The sequence below is a fragment of the Carlito syrichta genome, unplaced genomic scaffold (assembly GCF_000164805.1).
Source record: "Carlito syrichta isolate Samal-C Ts95f unplaced genomic scaffold, Tarsius_syrichta-2.0.1 Scaffold303626, whole genome shotgun sequence".
NCBI lineage: Eukaryota > Metazoa > Chordata > Mammalia > Primates > Tarsiidae > Carlito > Carlito syrichta.
This window is the reverse complement of record NW_007247722.1, coordinates 600,899-619,872: the sequence shown is the minus strand read 5'-3', so window position 1 is coordinate 619,872 and position 18,974 is coordinate 600,899. Positions and strand designations below refer to the sequence as shown.

The 18,974-nt window shown below is 38.9% G+C and overlaps 1 protein-coding gene across 1 annotated transcript in view; it reads left to right on the top strand.

Moving 5' to 3' along the window:
• ITPR2 (inositol 1,4,5-trisphosphate receptor type 2) overlaps window positions 1-18,974 on the top strand; it is a 496,128-nt gene that overhangs the window by 140,181 nt on the left and 336,973 nt on the right. The window contains exons 11-13 of the mRNA XM_008058785.2: window positions 11,272-11,423; window positions 16,652-16,751; window positions 17,276-17,436. Of these exons, the coding sequence (XP_008056976.1) occupies window positions 11,272-11,423; window positions 16,652-16,751; window positions 17,276-17,436 (413 nt within the window). The remainder of the gene's footprint in view (window positions 1-11,271; window positions 11,424-16,651; window positions 16,752-17,275; window positions 17,437-18,974) is intronic.

The window sequence follows — 18,974 nt, the reverse complement described above, 5'->3', positions numbered from 1 at the left end:
AAAATTAGCCGGGTGTGGTAGCACGCGCCTGTAGTTCCAGCTACTTGGAAGGCTGAGGCGGAGGGATCTCCGGAGCCCAGCAGGCCACTGCACTCCAGTCTGGGCGACAGAGTGAGACTCCAACTCAAAATAAATAAATAAATAAATAAAATAAAAATAAAAATGTAAGTTGTTTCAGTGAAAAGGGTATCATATCAAAGCTTCAAATTGTGCAATCAAATTAAGTCTCTGTGCTCATCTTCTTTCTGGTGCATAGTATCTGCTGATGCTACTGATGGTTCTGGGCAGAACAGAGTGAGAGGATACAATCTTCCTTCATAACCATGGCCTTTGCATTCGTGTCTTCAGCCACCCACAGATCAAAAGTATTCAGAAAGAAACAAGCAAAATACAAATTTAAAAAACAGTACAGCATGGCAATTATTTATTAGCATTGACATTGAATTAGGTATTATAAGTAATCTAGAGATAATTTAAAGTATTTGAGAGGATGTGTGTAGGTTATATGCAAATACTATGCCATTTTATATCAGGGACTTGAGCAGACTTTTGTCTTCACAGGGGTCCTGGAATCAATCCCCTGCAGATACCAAGGGATGACTGTGTAATATGAAGGTTTATGAACAGCCCAGAAAAGATAAATAAATCAGAAATCTGTGAAGTTCACTCTTTGTGCCAGTCAAGATTTTGGTTAGACTTGATAGCTTTTTTTTCCCTTTTCATTCCAAAACACAGTTTCTTCATTCACCTCTAAAGGTGAGAACGAATGCTTTTCTGTTTAAGCAGTTGTCACTGGCGGTACCTTAACTGCACACAAGCCAGATGGGTCTGCTTTTGCTTTTGAAGTTTATGGCTGAGTCTCATCTGTCATCACAGAGAGACATTCAACTGGAGACATTTGATTTAATTTAATTTTTTTCCTCTCCAGAATACCTAGCATGAGAGTAAACAAATCTGAGACTATGGAACTATAAACACAACAATATGACTTCTTATTTTCTAGACCGTTTACCATGTAGCAATAATTATATTTCTGTCTAAAGAAGAAAACAAAGGAGCTGTCAGTGTTTGTCTCTAGCCTGTGGAACAGGAAATCTATTTCCCAAAACAGAGTGCTATTTCACCTCAGAGCTGGGTTCTAGTAACACCGAGCTTATTATGACCACGCTAAGTTTTTCTGTCCTAATTTTTCCTAGGTTGTCTATTTAATGTTCAGTTAATATTTTTTCTGTAATTTAGAAACCTTTATCAAAATGTTGCCTTCCAGTTTTGAAGTTTCCAAGATTAATGCATGGTGCAGCTGAAGTGAGGTGGTATGTGTGAGAGCTCCCATTAAGACACAAATTGCTGTATTTATTCTACAAAGGAGTCTGTTATTTCCAATCTTACAAATGTTCAGCATCCACGGGGACCCTGTAAACATTGGAACAGTGTCAAGCCCAGCTGGGAACCTGACAGTCATGTTTCTTCTCATTGACAGGCTGCATCTTTTCAAATGGCTCTTTGAAGGGGAATTTTTGGGAATAATACCGCCCATCTTAACATTGCCGTATTTATGTGTGAAGTGATCTGATTTTTCTTGGGAATGTCTTTTGTCTACATCGTGGTTTCCCAACTTCAGCAATATTGACATATTGGGCCAGATCATTCTTTGTTGTGAGAGCATATTCTTTGTATTGTAGGATGTTTACCAGCATCTGTGTCCTCTTCTGATGATGTGTCAGCAACAGTCCTCCTCCCTTCCCCATAATTGTGGCAATTAAAAGTGTGTCCCGAAATTGCCAAATGCCCCCTGGGGAGCATCAGTCTCCCCCCGTTGAGAACCACTGGTTTATGTGCATTTATATAAACAGACAGAAATGTTCCAGGAACCAGCACACTTTGCTGAAATATACTTAAAAAGTCTATTGTGTAGAATTGGGGGATGGGGGTAACAGGTTCTGAAAGACCCCCAAATTTCCTCAAGTACCAAATTTTGAGAGGAACCTCCCACATTTCCTTGAGGTTTGCTATACGAGTATATTTATCAGTGATGTGATGATAAGGAAAAGAAAGAAAAAAGGGTCCTATTAGGAACTGGTTGGAGAGTAATCGTTTCTTAAGGAGCCTTGGCAGGAGAAGAAGTGTTTGCAGCTTTAAGTGACAGTGCCATGTGTGGTTACATAAAGTCTGTAGTGAGAGCACTGGGGGATGTGAACAAAAACACAGATGCCTGCACATCACTGTGCTGCTGTGTCCGCTCACAGGTCTGCATCAGCCCTGAAAACGCAGACACCGATTCTTACAGAATGTCTCTGGCTCCCAACAACAGAACTACAACGTGATGTCTTTGCTAAAAATTCGATGACTCACAAATGAGTCAACAGAGAAGGTGTTCTGGGGGACGGACTGTCTGCCGCCTCCTGCAGGCCCCCAGAAAGGCAGGAGAGGCAGGCAGAGCTCTTTCTCATTGGGCTGGCTTTTTCTAAGAGATTTTTCCTTGTGTAACCTGAGAGGTAGGCCCTGTGCCCTTCCTTCCAGCAAAAAAAAAAAAAAAAAAAAATCTCCTTTGATGAAGAGCTCAGTTGACTAGGGAATAGTCTGAGGTCCTGCCTTACCCTAAATTGAGGGAGTTTGGGAGAGCTTGCTGATGTTAAATTTAACACCTGTTTAAACCGTGTTGTGGCTTAATGTTTTTTCATGACGCAAGAGAGAGGGAACTGCGCTTCTGTAATTCTGTGTAGGGAACTAGTGTTTTGGTGACTTTTTTTTCTTACCTGTAATCAGTGTGCATTTATAAACAAAAGCCACAAACACACGATTTTAAGTCGAATTGTCTTCATGTTATAACGACATAATATGGACTTCTGTCTCTTCTGAAGCTTGAGCCATACATTCAACATTGTATACTTTTCACTCTCCTTTCAGATATCATGAGGTTCTGGCTTGAGGGGCAGACTCCAAGGGACCGGCTTGACGTTGACTCTTCAACTGTTTATTAAGGAGAGTTTGTTAAGCAAGTTAGCAGAGTACAAGAGATTAAAAGCAGCATGCTTAAGACTACAGCACTGCTGTTAAACAGACAAATAAACTTCTAAACATGTTGGAAGCTCTTATTCACACATGAACAATTTTTAGATGCTATTTATAAATGGAACTTTTCTATTCACTGAAGTTGTTTTCCCAGGATCTAAGCAAATTATTTAAGAGCAGAATAGTACTTTTCGTTTATCTTATGTAATTAAAATAAAAGCACAGTTCTTAAGTAGTATGATTAGTTCAGAGTGACCTCTTTTCATTAACCCTAATTAGTGAGTTTTTTTTCTGTTTGAAAAAGATTCTAAGTGTTGCAATGGAAGACTGTCAAAATAGAGATATTCCTGACAACTCTCGTTGGGTGCCTACAGGGTGATGTTACCTAGGAGAGCAGGGTAGGAGGGCAATCTCTAGGAACCTCTGATCTCTTGTTATAAGTATAGAAAATTCACTTCATTAGCATTTTAAAGGGAGAGTCAATGTAGGATGATTGACTCTTACTAAATAAACTCACAGATGACTGATGTATAAACTACAATGCCAACTTTCAATTGCTAAGTAGATCTAATAGTTGGGTCAGTTAGTGAATTTTCCTTCAAGGAAAATATGTATCGAAAGCTAAATTATAATTAGTTGATGATAGATGATACATATTTCTGTTAAGGATATGGTATTCTTCCAAGAAAACTGCATATTCATTCATAGCATCCATACTAGACAATGGTGAGAAAAATGGTTTGACTCTCCATTTATTTAGTGTACATGCTTCTCTTCTGTTTATAAAGCCTTTCTTCAGACATGGTTCAATATAATTGTTACATTTTTCTTTTCCTTAGTTAATATCATTTTTTAATTGTGTCTTCCCAATATCCCACTTAAGCCACCTGTGCCCAAGTCCTATTGCCTCCAGGGTCACAAAAATCCTTTGGGTTATTTCTACAACTGACTGATCTTGTTCATGGTTTCTGTGTTCTTACATTTGGAGGCAATCTTCTCTCATGCGTATTAACAGCACTCAGTGTGTCCGCAGTTCTTTCTTTTGGCTGCAATAGCATTGCAAAATCCAGAAAAAATCTCTTGTATAGTATTTCTTTGTGACTGCAATTCTCCTGGTTTATTTCTTCCAATCATGTTTCTAAGGATATAATTAAAAGCAAATTTACTTTTCTTTCTTTAGAATTACCACTTCCTCCTCTTAAACCTTCGCCTTCCTTCTCTTTGCCTTCTTTTCATGGTCATTATTGCCTTCAACATCAGCTGTCACTAGCGTTTTGAACTTTGGAAATGAATTCCTAGTTGCACGTGGTATTCTACTCGGCCCAGTGAAAGGATGGCGTAGACCTCCTTCAGGTTTTCTTTCCCAGCTATTTGCAGTCAGACAGCAATGTGGTTTCTGTGTCACCATTAGATTTCAGAACCTCCAGAGAAAACTGCTTTTTTTGGTCGTTCACGTCTTAGTATAACCTGAATTTTCATGTTAAGCTATATGGTATAGATCAATGAAACAGCACACGTTTGAGTCCTTCCCTCCCTGTCTCTCTCCTTCCCTCTCTTCCTCCCTCCTTCCTTCCCGCCTTCCCTCTCTCCCTCCTTTCCTCTCTCTTTTTTATTGTATATATTATATATATTTAAGTTATACAACATTATGTTTTAATAAACATATACATAGTAAAATGATTACTACAGTCGAGCAGATTACCACGTCCATCATTTCACAGTTGCCTTTTGTTTTTGTGGTATTAGTACAATACCTAGGATTTACTCTCTTAGCAAATTTCCAGTATACACTACAATATTAGTAACTGTAGTCCTCATGCTGTACATTAGATCCTAGACTTATTCAATCGACATAATTGCAACTTTGTGCCCTTTGACCCCCATTTTCCCATTCTCCCTGCCCCTGGTGTTTTTGTTTTGTTCTGTTTTGTTTTTTAGATTTTGTTTTTTACTTTCTGTGCTTGGCTTATTTTACTCATCATAATGTTCTCTAGGTACGTCCACGTTGTTGGAAATGGCAGGTTCTCCTTTTTAGCGGATGGCTCACATTCTATTGTGTGTATATTTATGTGTGTAGTATATATTCTTCAACTGTTGATAGACACGTAGATCGTTACCATATCTTGGCTATTGTGAATAATGCTATAATGGACGTGGGAGTACAGATTTCTTTACGAGGTGGTGATTTCATTTCCTCTGGCTGTAAACCCAGAAAAGAGATTGCTGGGGCATAGAATCGTACTATTTTTAATTTTTTGGGAACTTCCAAATTGTTTTCCACAATGGCTGTGCCAGTCTACACTCCCACAAATAGGGCACAGGGTTCCCTTTCTCCACAGCCTCCCCAACACCTGTTATCTCTTGTCTTTTTGACAACAGCCATTCTGACAGTTGTGAAGTGATACTTTGTTTGGTTTTGATTTTCATTTTTCTGATGATTGGTGGTGTGGAGCACCTTTTCATAAACCTGTTGGGCATTTCTGCTTTTGAGAAATGTCTGTTCGGGTCCTTTGCCCACTTTTTTTCTTTTTTTGAGTTGGAGTCTCACTCTGTCGCCCAGACTGGAGTGCAGTGGCCGCTCCCAGCCACCGCAGCCTCGACCTGCTGGGCTCCGGCGATCCAGCCACCTCAGCCTTCCAAGTAGCCGGAATTACAGGCATGCGCTACCACGCCCGGCTGATTTTTAAAGATTTATTGTAGGGATGAGGTCTCACCAAGTTGCCCGGGTGTGTCTCAAACCCGCGGACTCAGGCAATCCACTCATCTCAGCCTCCCAAAGCGCTGGGATTACAGGCTGAGCCACCGAGCCCGGCTCCTTTGCCCACTTTTTAACTGGCTATTTTTTGGCTGTTGAGTTGTATGTGTTCTGTATATATTTTGTGTATTAAACGCTTATCTGGATGTAGTTTGCAAATATTTTCTCTCAATTTGTTAGCTGCCTTTTTAGTTTGTTGATTGTTTCCGTTGCTGTGCAGAAACTTTTTGATCTGATATAATCTCATTATGTTTATTTTTGCTTTTGCTGCTTGTGCTTTTGGCAAGATATCCAGGAAATCTTTGCCAAGGTTAATAAGAAGCATTGTCCTTATATTTTCTTCTAGGAGTTTTTGGTTTCAAGTATTGTGCTTAGGTTTTTTGAGTTGATTTTTGTGTATGGTATAAGATAAGGGTCCAGTTTTATTCTTTTGCATGTGGATATTCAGTTTTCCCAGTACCAATTATTGAAGAGACTTACCCTTTTCGCATTTTGTCTTCTTGGTTACCTTGTTGAAAATTAGTTGACTGCATCTATTTGGGTTTATTTCTGGGTTTTCTATTCTGTTTCATCGGTGTATGTGTGTTATTATGCTAGTACCATACTGTTTTGATTACTATTGCTTTGTAACATAATTTGAAATGAGGAAGTTTGATGCCTCAAACTTTAATTTCCTTTTCCAAGATTGTTTTGGTCAATCAGGGTCTTTTGTGGCTTCATACACATTTTAGAATTTTTACTATTTCTGTGAAAAATGCTACTGGAATTTTGATAGGGATAGAACTGACTCTGTATATTGCTTTGGGTACTATGGACATTGTAACAATACTAATTCTTCTGATCCATGAATACAGGGTATCTTTCCATTTACTTGTATCTTCTTCAGTTTCTTTCATCAGTGTTTTATAGTTTTCAGTGCACAGGTCATTCATGTTCTTTGTTAAGTTTATTCTAAGTATTTTATTCTTTTTGATGCTATTGTAAATTAAATATTTTCTTGATTTTATTTTCAGATAATTATTGGTATAAAGAAATGTGTATGTCGATTTTGTATCCTGAAACATTACTAAATTCATTTATTAGTTCTAACAGTTTTTAGTGGAATCTTTATGAGTGTCTATACATAAATCATGTCACCTGCAAACAGGGATATTTTACTTCTTCCTATCCAATTTGAATGCCTTTTATTTCTTTCATTGTCTGATTGCTCTTGCAAATAGTTCCAGTACTGTGTTAAACAGAAGTGGTGAGAGTGGGCAGTTGTGCCTTGTCCCAGATCCTGGAGGAAAAGCATTCAGTTTCCCCCATTGATTATGAGATCAACTCTGGGCTTTTCATAAATGGCCTTTATGATATTGAAGAAATTTCCTTCTATGCCTATTTTGTTAAGAGTTTTTGATCATGAAAGGATGTTGAACTTTTTATTTTTTTGTTTTTTATTTTTTGTGTTGGCGTTTCATGCCTCCACCCAGGCTGGAGTGTGGTGGCACGCACGCTAATGGCCACCCTAGCATCGAACTTCTGGGCTCCAGCAATCCTTCGCCTTAGCTTTCTGAGTAGCCGGAACTATAGACACGCACTACCATGCCCGGCTATTTTTTATTGTAGAGTCGAGGTCTTGCCAAATTGCCCGGGCTGGTCTTGAACTCGTGGCCTCAGGCAATCCATTTGGCTTGGCCTCCCAAACTGCTGGGTTTACAGGTTGAGCCACTGAGCCCGGCTGGATGTTGCACTTTAAGTATTTTTCTGCATCAATTGAGATGATCATGTGGTTTTAATTTTTTATCTGCTAATCTGGTATATCACATTGGTTATTTTGCGTATGTTTAAACCAACCTTGAATCCCGGGAGAAATTCCACTTGGTCATGGTGCATAAATTTTTTAATGTGTTACTGGATTTGATTTGCTAGTATTTTATTGAGGATTTTTTGCAGCTAAATTCATCAGAGATACTGGCCTATAGTTTTTTTGTGATGTCTTTGTTTGGCTTTAGGAATACTGACCTCATAAAATGAGTTTGGTATTATTCCCTCGACTTCTATTTTTTTGGAAGAGTTTAAAAAGAATTGGTATTTCTTCTTTGAATTTTTGTTAGAATTCATCTGTGAAGCCACCTGGTTCTGAGCTTTTCTTGGCATCTTGCTTTCTTTTATGAAAAGAAAACAAAACACAAAACAAAACAAAAAATACATGTCCAGCAACAGGCAGTCACAAAAATAGAGCAAAAAAGTCAAACGTGTAGAGTTGGTTACGTTTATCTTCTCCAGGTTGTTAGCTGATGGTTTTCTGGAAACCTTCTTCATTATCATAGTCTTTCTCCAGCATAAAAATTAAGAGTTTGGGCTGCGGAACCAGCTAGAGCTGTATTTCCTTTTCAGCTTCACCACATGATAATTATGTAAAGTTGACCCTAGGTTCTCAGTTTGCTCATCTGTAAAATGTATTAGTAGCTAACTCAGCACTAGGTCTTTACTAAATTACACATATATTTTTTTTCCTGCTAATACAAAGAACTTGTAGTAACACTGGACCATAGGCCATTTTTCTTACACACTCTGGTTTTTCTTCTAGCCCTTTGCATTTGGAGACACCTCGTGGATCACCTAGCAGCAACCTGACCTCACTTTTTTTGTGTGTGTGAAATAGTGAAAAACAAATCACTTCATGTTAAATAGTATAACGTTGAAACCAGTTATTTTATTGTAATGATATTTTGTTTATAATGAAATTTTGGACAATGAGGAACTTATTTAAGACAAAGAAACAAAAATTTTAATCTTATATTTTTCTAACGTGTGATAACATAAACCAGTCACTGACCTCATTGATACACGTTGTGCAATAGTAATTTGTTTGACATCTTCCACCTGGTGTTTTTCTATTCGAGTAGACAATGCAGTCTCGTTTTCTTCCTCCCATGTTAACAATATAATTTATTGTCCAGTCTATTGTTCGAAGATCATGTGGAAGGATATTCTTTTTCTATGGAACACCAGCTAATATTTTTTTATGTACGTCTCAGTATATATTCCTTCTCTTTATTTGCTTTTTTGTGCATTTTGAATGGATAACTTCAAGGAAAAACACATTTTTGCAAAATTTGCACTGGCATAAATGTGTCCTGTATAATCATGAGCAATTTCTTTATGTCCCCTGAGAGGGAACGTCTGAGTGTTTGCCTGATTTACGATGTCCCTTCAGAGGGGACGTCCAAGTGCAAAGGGCTAGTGTGTGCTATACTTATTTCTGTTTTCTTCTCCTTCTCCTGTTCCTACCTTTCCATTTTAACTAGTTCTCTTTCCTTTAGAATCTTGCTCCCGGCTCATCATGAGAGCTGAAATGTAGGAAATAAAACGGTACAAAGGGCTGTCCGAATTTCTAAGGGAATAGTTAAAATCAAGGAGTAAATTTTAATAGAATTTCACGTGACTAGCTGCTGACAGAGATTTATTGGGGAAGAAGTCTTGTCAGCTCACAGATGATCTCTAAAGACCTATCCCAAGCTTGAGTGTCCATGATCTAAGCTATGAGGCCCCCTAAGCAGCCGCCTCCCCCAAATTATTTGTATGGACAGTCTACTCTTATTATTGGGTTATTCAAAAACATTTAGTCTTCTTGCCAGATAAGAGGATATTTTTGCCCTTCATAGATTTTGTCTTCAGTTTTCAGATTTTGATGTCCTCAGTGCAAATTACTGAAAGTGGGTTTTATGACCCAAGATCATTTTTTTCAAAAGACTTGAGAAAGGTTCTTATGAGTTTATATCTACTCTTTGAGGATTGACTCCTTCAATGTTTCAGGCCTCTGGCTTTGGTTAGTTGGGACTGAGGTCAGTTGAATTGGGGGCTGAGCATTCACTACCACCACTGCTCCCTTCTCTTTCTCCCCACCTCCTCCTCCTCCCTCCTTTCTCCCTTCTCTTCTCTTTCCCATTTTTCGTCCACTGCACCTTCTCTCTCTCTCTTCCCTCATTTTTCATCTCTCACAGATAGTCACACTCATCTCTTTGTTCAATGGAAATGATAATTTTTACCTTTCTTCCTCTCAAATTTTTGTTGTCAGTTTAGTGAGAACAACCAGGGGAATGGCTTTGTTATCCTGAGATGCTTTGTGCCAATTTAGAAGTATCATTTGCTTACGCTTTCCTCATTTTCTCCTTCCCTCCATACACACACTCCCTTATCATGGAGAGTAGGTTAAGGATGCCCTTTTTTAATCAATAAATGGAGTTTATATTTACTGATTGGAAACAACCCTTATGGGGGTCAAACATTTGTGGAGAGTTTGTCAAACACCTACCTTCATATAACTCTGAATTATGGTCTTTGTGGAAGATATATTCATTAAAGATGACAGGAGCTACCAGATGCTTCTGGGCTATGTGGGGTTTAACAGATGACAACCCTGGTAGTTCCCTCTGCCCATTTCCCAGTTCAGTGGTGCTACCAATATGTGCACCATTTACAGAAGAGACCAGAAATGAAACTGCAAGGTGTTCTGATCCAAGGAAAATGATACTCACATCCTGGGGGGTGGGGAGGTACTCCAAGTGAATGTTTTAGAATGACCAGGTATAGTACCTTGTTGTTACAGCAGCCATTGAATAAATACTTGTCAATGGATATAGACTGTTTCATGTGCCTTTTGAGCATCCTTTCCTTCCCTCAGTTTCATTCACCTTCCTGTGATGGTACAATGGCACAGTCTGTCTGTCTCTCTCTCTCATTTTCAAATTTCACTTGTTTTAATAAATTGTGTAAGTATTTATCTACTTAATTACCAAGTGTATATTGTATTTGCAGTATTGCATTTTGGTTACTTATACATCCAGTTCTTCCATGGAGCATTGGGGCTTGGGGAAGTTCAAGTAGAAGTACATAATCATTCATCTTGTGTGGTCGCCTGCTTCAAATGGTAGGGAGTGCTGGAAATATTGAATAAATTTTATATCATCGAGAAGGCTTCAATGTGTGGAAATATTTTTTATTTTCTTTTTTTATACAAGCATAGGATATTCTTATATCTAATGGGGCAGCTGATGAACTGAGTGGAAATACTGCTTTTGATTCCCCTCTTCTTCAAGTTAATGTCCTAATTCTGTTTTGAAAGTTAGACACGAACTCCCAAACACTGTCAATGCCTACTCTTTACAACATCTAGATGATTCAACACACTGTTTCCTCTCTGTGTTTGTTTTAACTGTGGAATGTTCAAAATTACTACTCTGTAAAAGGTTTAAGGGAAGAGTCCATAACGACTATGACTGTCAGTGCCTTAATGATGTGGGCAGATCAAGCCATCCACCCCAGGAGTGTGTGACTTATCACTGTTGAGAAGTGCCTCAAAGGCTGCCAGGCCAGAGTTTCTCTTTCTGGATGATGTGAAATAGACACCCCTGTCATCCAATGACGAAATAACATGCAAATGTAAGCCTGTCTTCTGATTAATTGGAGAGTTTAGTAAAAAAAAACTTGATAAAAGCAACCTTGTAACTCCTCAACAGAGAGATGGAGACGTTCCAACGTCAAAGAAAAAACGCCAGGCAGGGGAGAAGATCATGTACACTTTGGTCTCAGTCCCACATGGAAATGACATCGCGTCCCTTTTTGAACTGGATGCCACAACTCTTCAGAGAGCTGACTGCCTTGTTCCAAGGTAAAACAAAAAAATTGCAGTTAAAAAATGTTTATGAATAATTATACCTATAGGTAAGGAATTAAAATAATAATGTTAATATAATTTTTGTGATGTCTAGGGAGCAAGTGTAAAAAAAGTGTAAAAAGCATTGTGCCTCTTTTGTGAGTAGATTAACATAGTTTGTTTTACTCTTATAAATAATTAAAATGTGCAGGACCAAAGAAATTACGAACAATTTATAAGAATCATTTATTCTTATTACTTATGTGACTGACCTTTGCATAAGAAAATGGAAAATAATCTAAAAGCATTTCTTGTTACACTTTTAATAATTCCTTTTAGTACATCCACTTCCTCATTTCATTCGTTAATCAATCCATTTGTTCATTTATGTAGTCATTCAGTCAACAAATATTTACTGAACATTGATTACATTCCAGGCATTGTCCTTGGCGTTGGGAAGATGACAGTGGACAAAATGGTTATATACGCACATTCAAATGGGGGAGACAGGCAGTAAGCAAAATAGTAAACATAAAATTTAAGGTCAGGTAATAAAAATGCTTTGAGGAGCCGGGCTCGGTGGCTCAGCCTGTAATCCCGCGCCTTTGGGAGCTGAGGTGAGTGGATTGCCTGAGCCTGCGGGTTCGAGACCCGCCTGGGCAGGCGAGACCTCATCTCTACAATAAATAAATAAAAAAAATTAGCCGGGCGTGGTAGCGCGTGCCTGTAGTTCCAGCTACTTGGAAGGCTGAGGCGGAAGGATCACTGGAGCCCAGTGGGTCGAGGCTGCGGTGACCGGGAGCGGCCACTGCACTCCAGTCTGGGTGACAGAGTGAGACTCCAACTCAAAAAAAAAAAAACCCAAAAAATGCTTTGAGAAAAAATTGCAGGGTGTGGAAATTCTATTAGTTAAGAGTGTTCAGAGATGACCTCTTTGAGTTAGGACGTTTGAGAAAAGATCTGAATGAATTGAGAAACCAAGTCCTCTCCATTGGGGAGGAACATTTCAAGCCGCAGGAGCATGACATGGAAAAATCTTGAAATGTACTAGGTTTTTTTGAGGACCAACGCAAAGGCCAGTATAGTTGGATCTAAGTGTTTGAGAACGAATGGGATTAGTCATGAGGTAGCCAGACTAATAGAAGAGAGTCTCTTGCATTCTTTTGCTTGAATTTGAGCATTAGGCTCTTTTGCCTACAGCTGTCTACCTTCCTAGAAGAGCATCATGACGTACTCTCTAGATGCATCCAGGAGTCTTGCCCCTATTATTAGATCTAGTGGAATGGCTCTAAATTGGCCTTGCTGGATCGGTATTGAACTTGGCCTTGGTCGGACAGCAGTGGTGAGGTTGAAGTTACTTACACAAAAATGCAGATGTTGTGAGTCTTTCAGGAAGGGTAAAAAGTAGCTGTGAAAAACGCTGTCAAGAAACACTGCTGGGTGAGTTTCTCAGGGTGTTTCATGGCTATTCTCATTTATGAGAAATATTGCTGAATCTTGATCTTATCTGAGTCCATCTCTCACTCTTCCCTGTTCCACCAATAAAAACCTGCAAAAAGATCCCCTCTGAAGATTTTGTCTGACCCAGGTCTCTGGCCTTCTCTTCCTGGTGTTAGGATTTTAATCAATCCTTACTATGGTTTTACTCACTTTAGATTCAAGTCAGCAAAAGTGAAACCCTTCTTGAACTCTAACCAAGAGAGTTTGTTTAAGGAAATGATAAATGAATCTCACTATAAAGTGCATAGAATTATGACAAGGCCTCTTGAAGGTGTTAATCTGTTACTATTCAGAACTGTTGAACCCTTATTCAGTTTAGTACAGAATTCTATATTACCATGGATTTGGCATTAATTGTTTTAAAGCTAATATTAATTAATGCTTGTAGTAACTATTATTATAACTCTTGAGCACTTTCTGTGTAAGCCCCGTGCTAAGCTATTAATAAATATTATCTTATTTAATCTTGGCAGCGACCCTTACAGATTAGGAAATAGGGGCTGAGTTAGAATAGTGTTTTTCAACTTGGTTGTAAATTAGAGTCACCTGGGCAGCACGGAAATTGCTACAGGCCCTGAGCACACTCAAAGGTGGGACACACACTTTATTTTTTTTTTTAGAGACAGGATCTCACTCTGTCACTCAGGCTGTAGTGCAATGTCATGATCATAACTCACTACATCCTCAAACTCCCGGGCTCAACCTATATTCCTGCCTCAACCTCTTGAGTAGCTGGAACTACAGACATGTGTCACCATGCCTGGCTAATTTTTTTGGAGATGGGATTCTTGCTATGTTACCCAGGCTGATCTTGAATTCCTGGGCTCAAGCAATCCTCCTGCCTTGGCCTCCCAAAGCACCAAGATTACTGGTATGAGCCACCACATCTAGCCACTTAAAAAAATCTAGCCATTAAAAAAAAATTTATTTATTTATTTGAGTCTGGTCTTGCTCTGTTGCTCAGACTGGAGTGCAATGCCACAATCACAGCTCACCACAGCCTTGACTTCCTGGGCTCTGGTGATCCTTACACCTCTGCCCCTTCAGTAGTTGGGTACAGGTACACGCCACCATGCCTGGCTAATTTTTTTGAATTTTTGTAGAGATGAGGTCTCACTATGTTGCCCAGGCTGGTCTCAAACTCCTGGACTCAAATAATCCTCCGATCTCAGTCTTCCAAAGTGCTGGAAGTACAGACATGAGCCATTGTGCTGCACCTTCAGCCACTTTTTTAAAAAAACATTTGTTACCCAGGTGATTCTAGTGTGGAGTCCAATGTTTCTCGTACTTTAAATTCTATCATTCGATACTTCCTTAACTTTACTGTAGACTCAGTCATCTGTGGATCTGATGACAATGCAGTTTTTGATTCACTCGGTCTAGAATGGGGGCCTGAGAATCTACTTCTAACAAGCCCATGGTAAAGCTGATGCTGCTGGTTTGCAGACGATAGTTTAAGTATCAAGGGATTAAGGGTTTAGAACAGTGGCTCCCAACCTTTGCTATGTGTTGGAACACCTGAGAATCTTTAAAAACTACTGATACTTGGCTCCCACTCCCAGAGATTTTGATTTAATTGGTATGTGGTGCAACCTGGGCAGTGGAATTGTAAAAACTTCCCCGGTGATGTGTAGCAGAGTTTGGGAACCACTGGCTTGGAGTGACAACCTAACTAACCTGTGTCACACTCATTAAGTGCTATTTGATCCTGGAGCATGTGAACTTAAAGTCTGTGCTCTTAACCATTGTGCTATAGTGCCTTCATGTTTCAGGCATTCTGGTTATATCATCTTAATAAAACAGATTTATGTGACATAGGTTCTAAAGACTTATTCATTTCTAAGTTATTATACTGGAGCATAATCTCATTAGTGTGGAACCCAGCAATCTAGGTCAACTCAGTAAGCATATATTGAAAAAGTCTGGGGTAAAATAGAGGCGACAGTCACAGAGCTAATAAGCTATGGCCCCACTTTCCAGATGCTTTTTTTTTTGTGTGTGTGTTGGAGTCTCACTCTGTCACCCAGACTAGAGTGCAGTGGCTGCTCCCGGCCACCGCAGCCTCGACCTGCTGGGCTCCGGCGATCCTTCTGCCTCAGCCTTCCAAGTAGCCGGAATGACAGGCATGCGCTACCACGCCCAGCTGATTTTTTGATTTATTGTAGAGATGAGGTCTTGCTGCCCAGGCGGGTGTTGAACCCGTGGGCCAGATGCTTAAAATACAATGGGGAGTACAGCTGAGTACAAATGACATCTGTGCAATTCAATGCAGAAGATGCTAAGTGGTAAAACAGAGGTATTTCAGAATTTCTGATAATTTGGACAAAGATTATATGTTTGCTATTTTAGATTTTGAGGCTTGGTTTGTAGTTCACCCACTTTTGTAAAGGAGCAGAATGACGTTGTTGAATGGATCTCTTTCTCTGAGGCCCTTGGCATTTTATTTGGTTCTCTCTCATTGACCCTAATGCTTTTACTTTACGTTGTATGACATGTTTATGTTTTATATTTATACTGAACTCTAAGCAACTTGAAGGCAGAGTACTTAATATGCTTTTCTTTTAGTAGGCATTGCACACATATTTGTTAAAAGAAAATGATAGTAATCAAAGATTTCCTAACAATGGTAATATTTGAGTTGAAAGAAATTCTAGGTGTCCCTTCTCAGGCACTCTCTCATAGTTCATGTATAGTCAATTTTTGTTATTTATGGCACATGAAATTAACAAATAGTGAACCATTGTTCCTAGGGGAAATGCAGTGTTAGTTTCCTGCAAGCTTCAGGTTACAACATTTTTGTCAGTCGATACATAACCTTGTTTTATGCGTGTTTCTGTTTAGAGATGCCTTATTTAATAGGCCTTAATTGAACTTGTGGTCAACAGCCCTATAGCTTGTGCCTGAACAAAGCTTATTTAGCACAAGTGTTTTGTTCATTAGGCACATTATAGTCTCCTTGTGCTTATGAAAACCAAACAGCACTTTAGCACTACTTGGGGATCACTTAAATATCAAAATCACCAACAAAAAGCACAGAAATGTGTCACTAAATAGACTGTAAAAAGAACACTTGTTTTCAGTATGAGAGATTAACAAGAAGGCAGAGCATTGCCTTGTTCAACCTCAGCTTGGAAAGTACCTGTTGGGTGACTCAAATTTTTGCCACTCTGTGTATGTCCTTGAATGACCACAAAATCTCCATGAGCATTAACTTTGGGGTTGCAAATACATTTTAGGGAGCAGGAGCATTCACAATTATAGAATCCACAAATAATGAGGATTGGCAGTGTATACTTTCACATGCATATAATTAAACTACAAAAGGAATTACTATTGGGCAGCAGCTTTAATTGAGTTTGTTGCTTGATCAGTGTTCTCAGTTCAGTGTTCATGAGAGCTGTCTGAGGAACCGTTAGACTACTCATTGTTGGGCGCTACTCCCAGAGTTTCTGATTCAGTAAAAAGGGAATGAGATCTCAGTGTTTGCATTTCTAACAGGTTCCCAGGTAATGCTGATGCCACTGGTCCGGGGACCACACTTTGAGAACCACTAGGTCTAAGCTATAATACTGCATGCTTTGAAATAGTGTATAATTCAGAGTTTTCCCTTAAACCAGAGGGCTCTTGAGTTGATTACTAGTCTAAGATATGCTTATGTTCATATCACATGTGAAGCTGTTCAATATGTTAATATGTAAGTGTGCTGATTTTTAATAATTTTTAAAATATTGTTTTGCTTTTAGGAACTCTTATGTCCGGTTAAGGCATTTATGCACCAACACGTGGGTAACCAGTACTAGTATTCCCATAGACACAGATGAAGAGAGGCCTGTTATGTTGAAGGTAAATGTTGCAGAGGTTGGTTTAATTTTCAGCCAAATGCTGTGTGAATAAGATTAGGCTAGGGATGCTGTGTGATATATTTCTTGTAACCCATCTTCACCAATATTAGAGATTATTGCAATTAATTTCATTGAGCACAGGTGTCTCTAATTGCTTAGGTAGCTGAACTAAATGGGCTGGCTATAGCAGGGATGTCATTCAAGAGGATGTAGCAGGACACCAGTAAGAAGGGGGGCAGCATGTTAAAAGGGGCGAAGATACTCTATTGAAACCAAAGCAGAGGGCAAGTGAGTGCGAAAGGGATAGATTTCTAGTGGGGCTTTGGGGACAGGGTAGGAAATGGGTATGGAAAATCTCTGTGTCCTTACAGCGTCTCATAGCGGATGATGCATACGGGACTTACTGGATTTGTATGACCTGTTCTTGTCCTATATTTCATAAACATCACTAGATGTGTTAGTCTGCAAAGGGTATTGCGTAGTTACTTTAAAAATAATTAATCTTAATGACAAAACACATTTCAGATTGGAACCTGCCAAACAAAAGAAGATAAAGAAGCATTTGCCATCGTGTCTGTCCCACTGTCGGAGGTCCGAGACTTAGATTTTGCCAACGATGCAAATAAAGTGCTAGCAACCACAGTTAAAAAGCTGGAAAATGGCACAATAACTCAGAATGAAAGGAGGTTAGTAATGTTTTAAAAGGCTCTTAAATTGCCAAGAGCCATTGTCAATTCTTGCAGTAAACCTCAAGTGAATGAATGACTCTAAGGGAATATTTAGGACATTCTTGATAGCAGCCTGTCTGCTTTTAAATGAGGGAGGAACTCTATTCCTTGATCATGATGACTGAATGAAAATGGTCAAATTAAAATCTGGTGAAATATTTACTTGTCCCATTTTAGCTTGGCTTGAAAATAGTTGTTTTTAGTTACCTTCTGATTTTTCCTTTTAAATGCTTCATCAGAGATTGGCAGTATCTTTTGCTGTACTTGATTTGATATTTGGATTTAGAATCCTAAAGGACCTAGAGGAAATTTTTCTGGTCTTATCAAAGACACATTTTTCAACTCTGGTACTACAAAAGAGACAAATTTGTGATATCAGAAAAAAAGCAATCTTCAGGGTATACCTGTTTGCCCTTATAATAATTGCTTAGATAAAGAAACTGGATCCTTGATTCTTAAACTCTCGTTTTGGAAATAAGCGAGAAAGAGAAATACATTGAGCGCTGGCCCTTTTGCATGCGTACTTTGTGTCATTTACTACCTTAGGCACTGCAAATGTATGTTAGCTAATCCTTCCCATAATCCTAAAATAGATGTTCCCATTTATATAAAGGAAACTGGGGTAAGGTTGCTTATTAACAAGTGGGGGATTCAATCCTATGGTTTAAAGTCCATGAATTTTCTAGTATACCTGAGCACAAGCATTCTCTTTATTCTCACGATCAGCTACATACCTTTTAATTTGATCAAGAAAAAGCTATTTACCAATTTCCCAGGTATTTTCATGCACAACTGGTGAGAGATAATTTATGCACCTTGGAAAATGGTTGGCAGTAACTAGCAAAGTTAAAGAAGTAAACACTCCATGACTCACCAATCCTACTCCTAGGCTGAACAGTCTTGAACATCTGTTCAAAAGAAGCTCTTCCATATGTGCACCAGAACACACGTTCAAGAATGTCTAACCTTGTTCTAACTAACCCTAAACTGAAAACCCTCCCGATGTCCATCACCAGTTGAATAGATGAGTAAAATTGTGATATATTCATGCAATGAATACATAGAGCAATACAAATAAATGAACTAATATATGTCCAATGACATGGATACATCTAACAAACTTGAGGTTGAGTGAAAACTAGACACAAGTACATTCACGGCAATATTATTTGTAAAGTTCAAAATCAAGCAAAAGCAAACTCTTTTTCTTTGAAGTGTTTAAGCAATTGGAAGAACTCTAAAGGCAAGGAAATCGTCACAATAATCAAGATGATGTTCCTCTTAGAGGGGAGGGAGGAGTTAGGCTTGGTGTGTGGTTTGAAAGGCTCCTGCAAGGATTCACTTCTTGCTCTGAGTAGTGGCTTCGTGGAATTCACTTTATAAGTATTCCTTCACTATATTTTTTTTTTTCCTTTATTTTTTGAGTTGGAGTCTCACTCTGTTGCCCAGACTGGAGTGCAGTGGCCGCTCCTGGCCACTGCAGCCTCGATCTACTG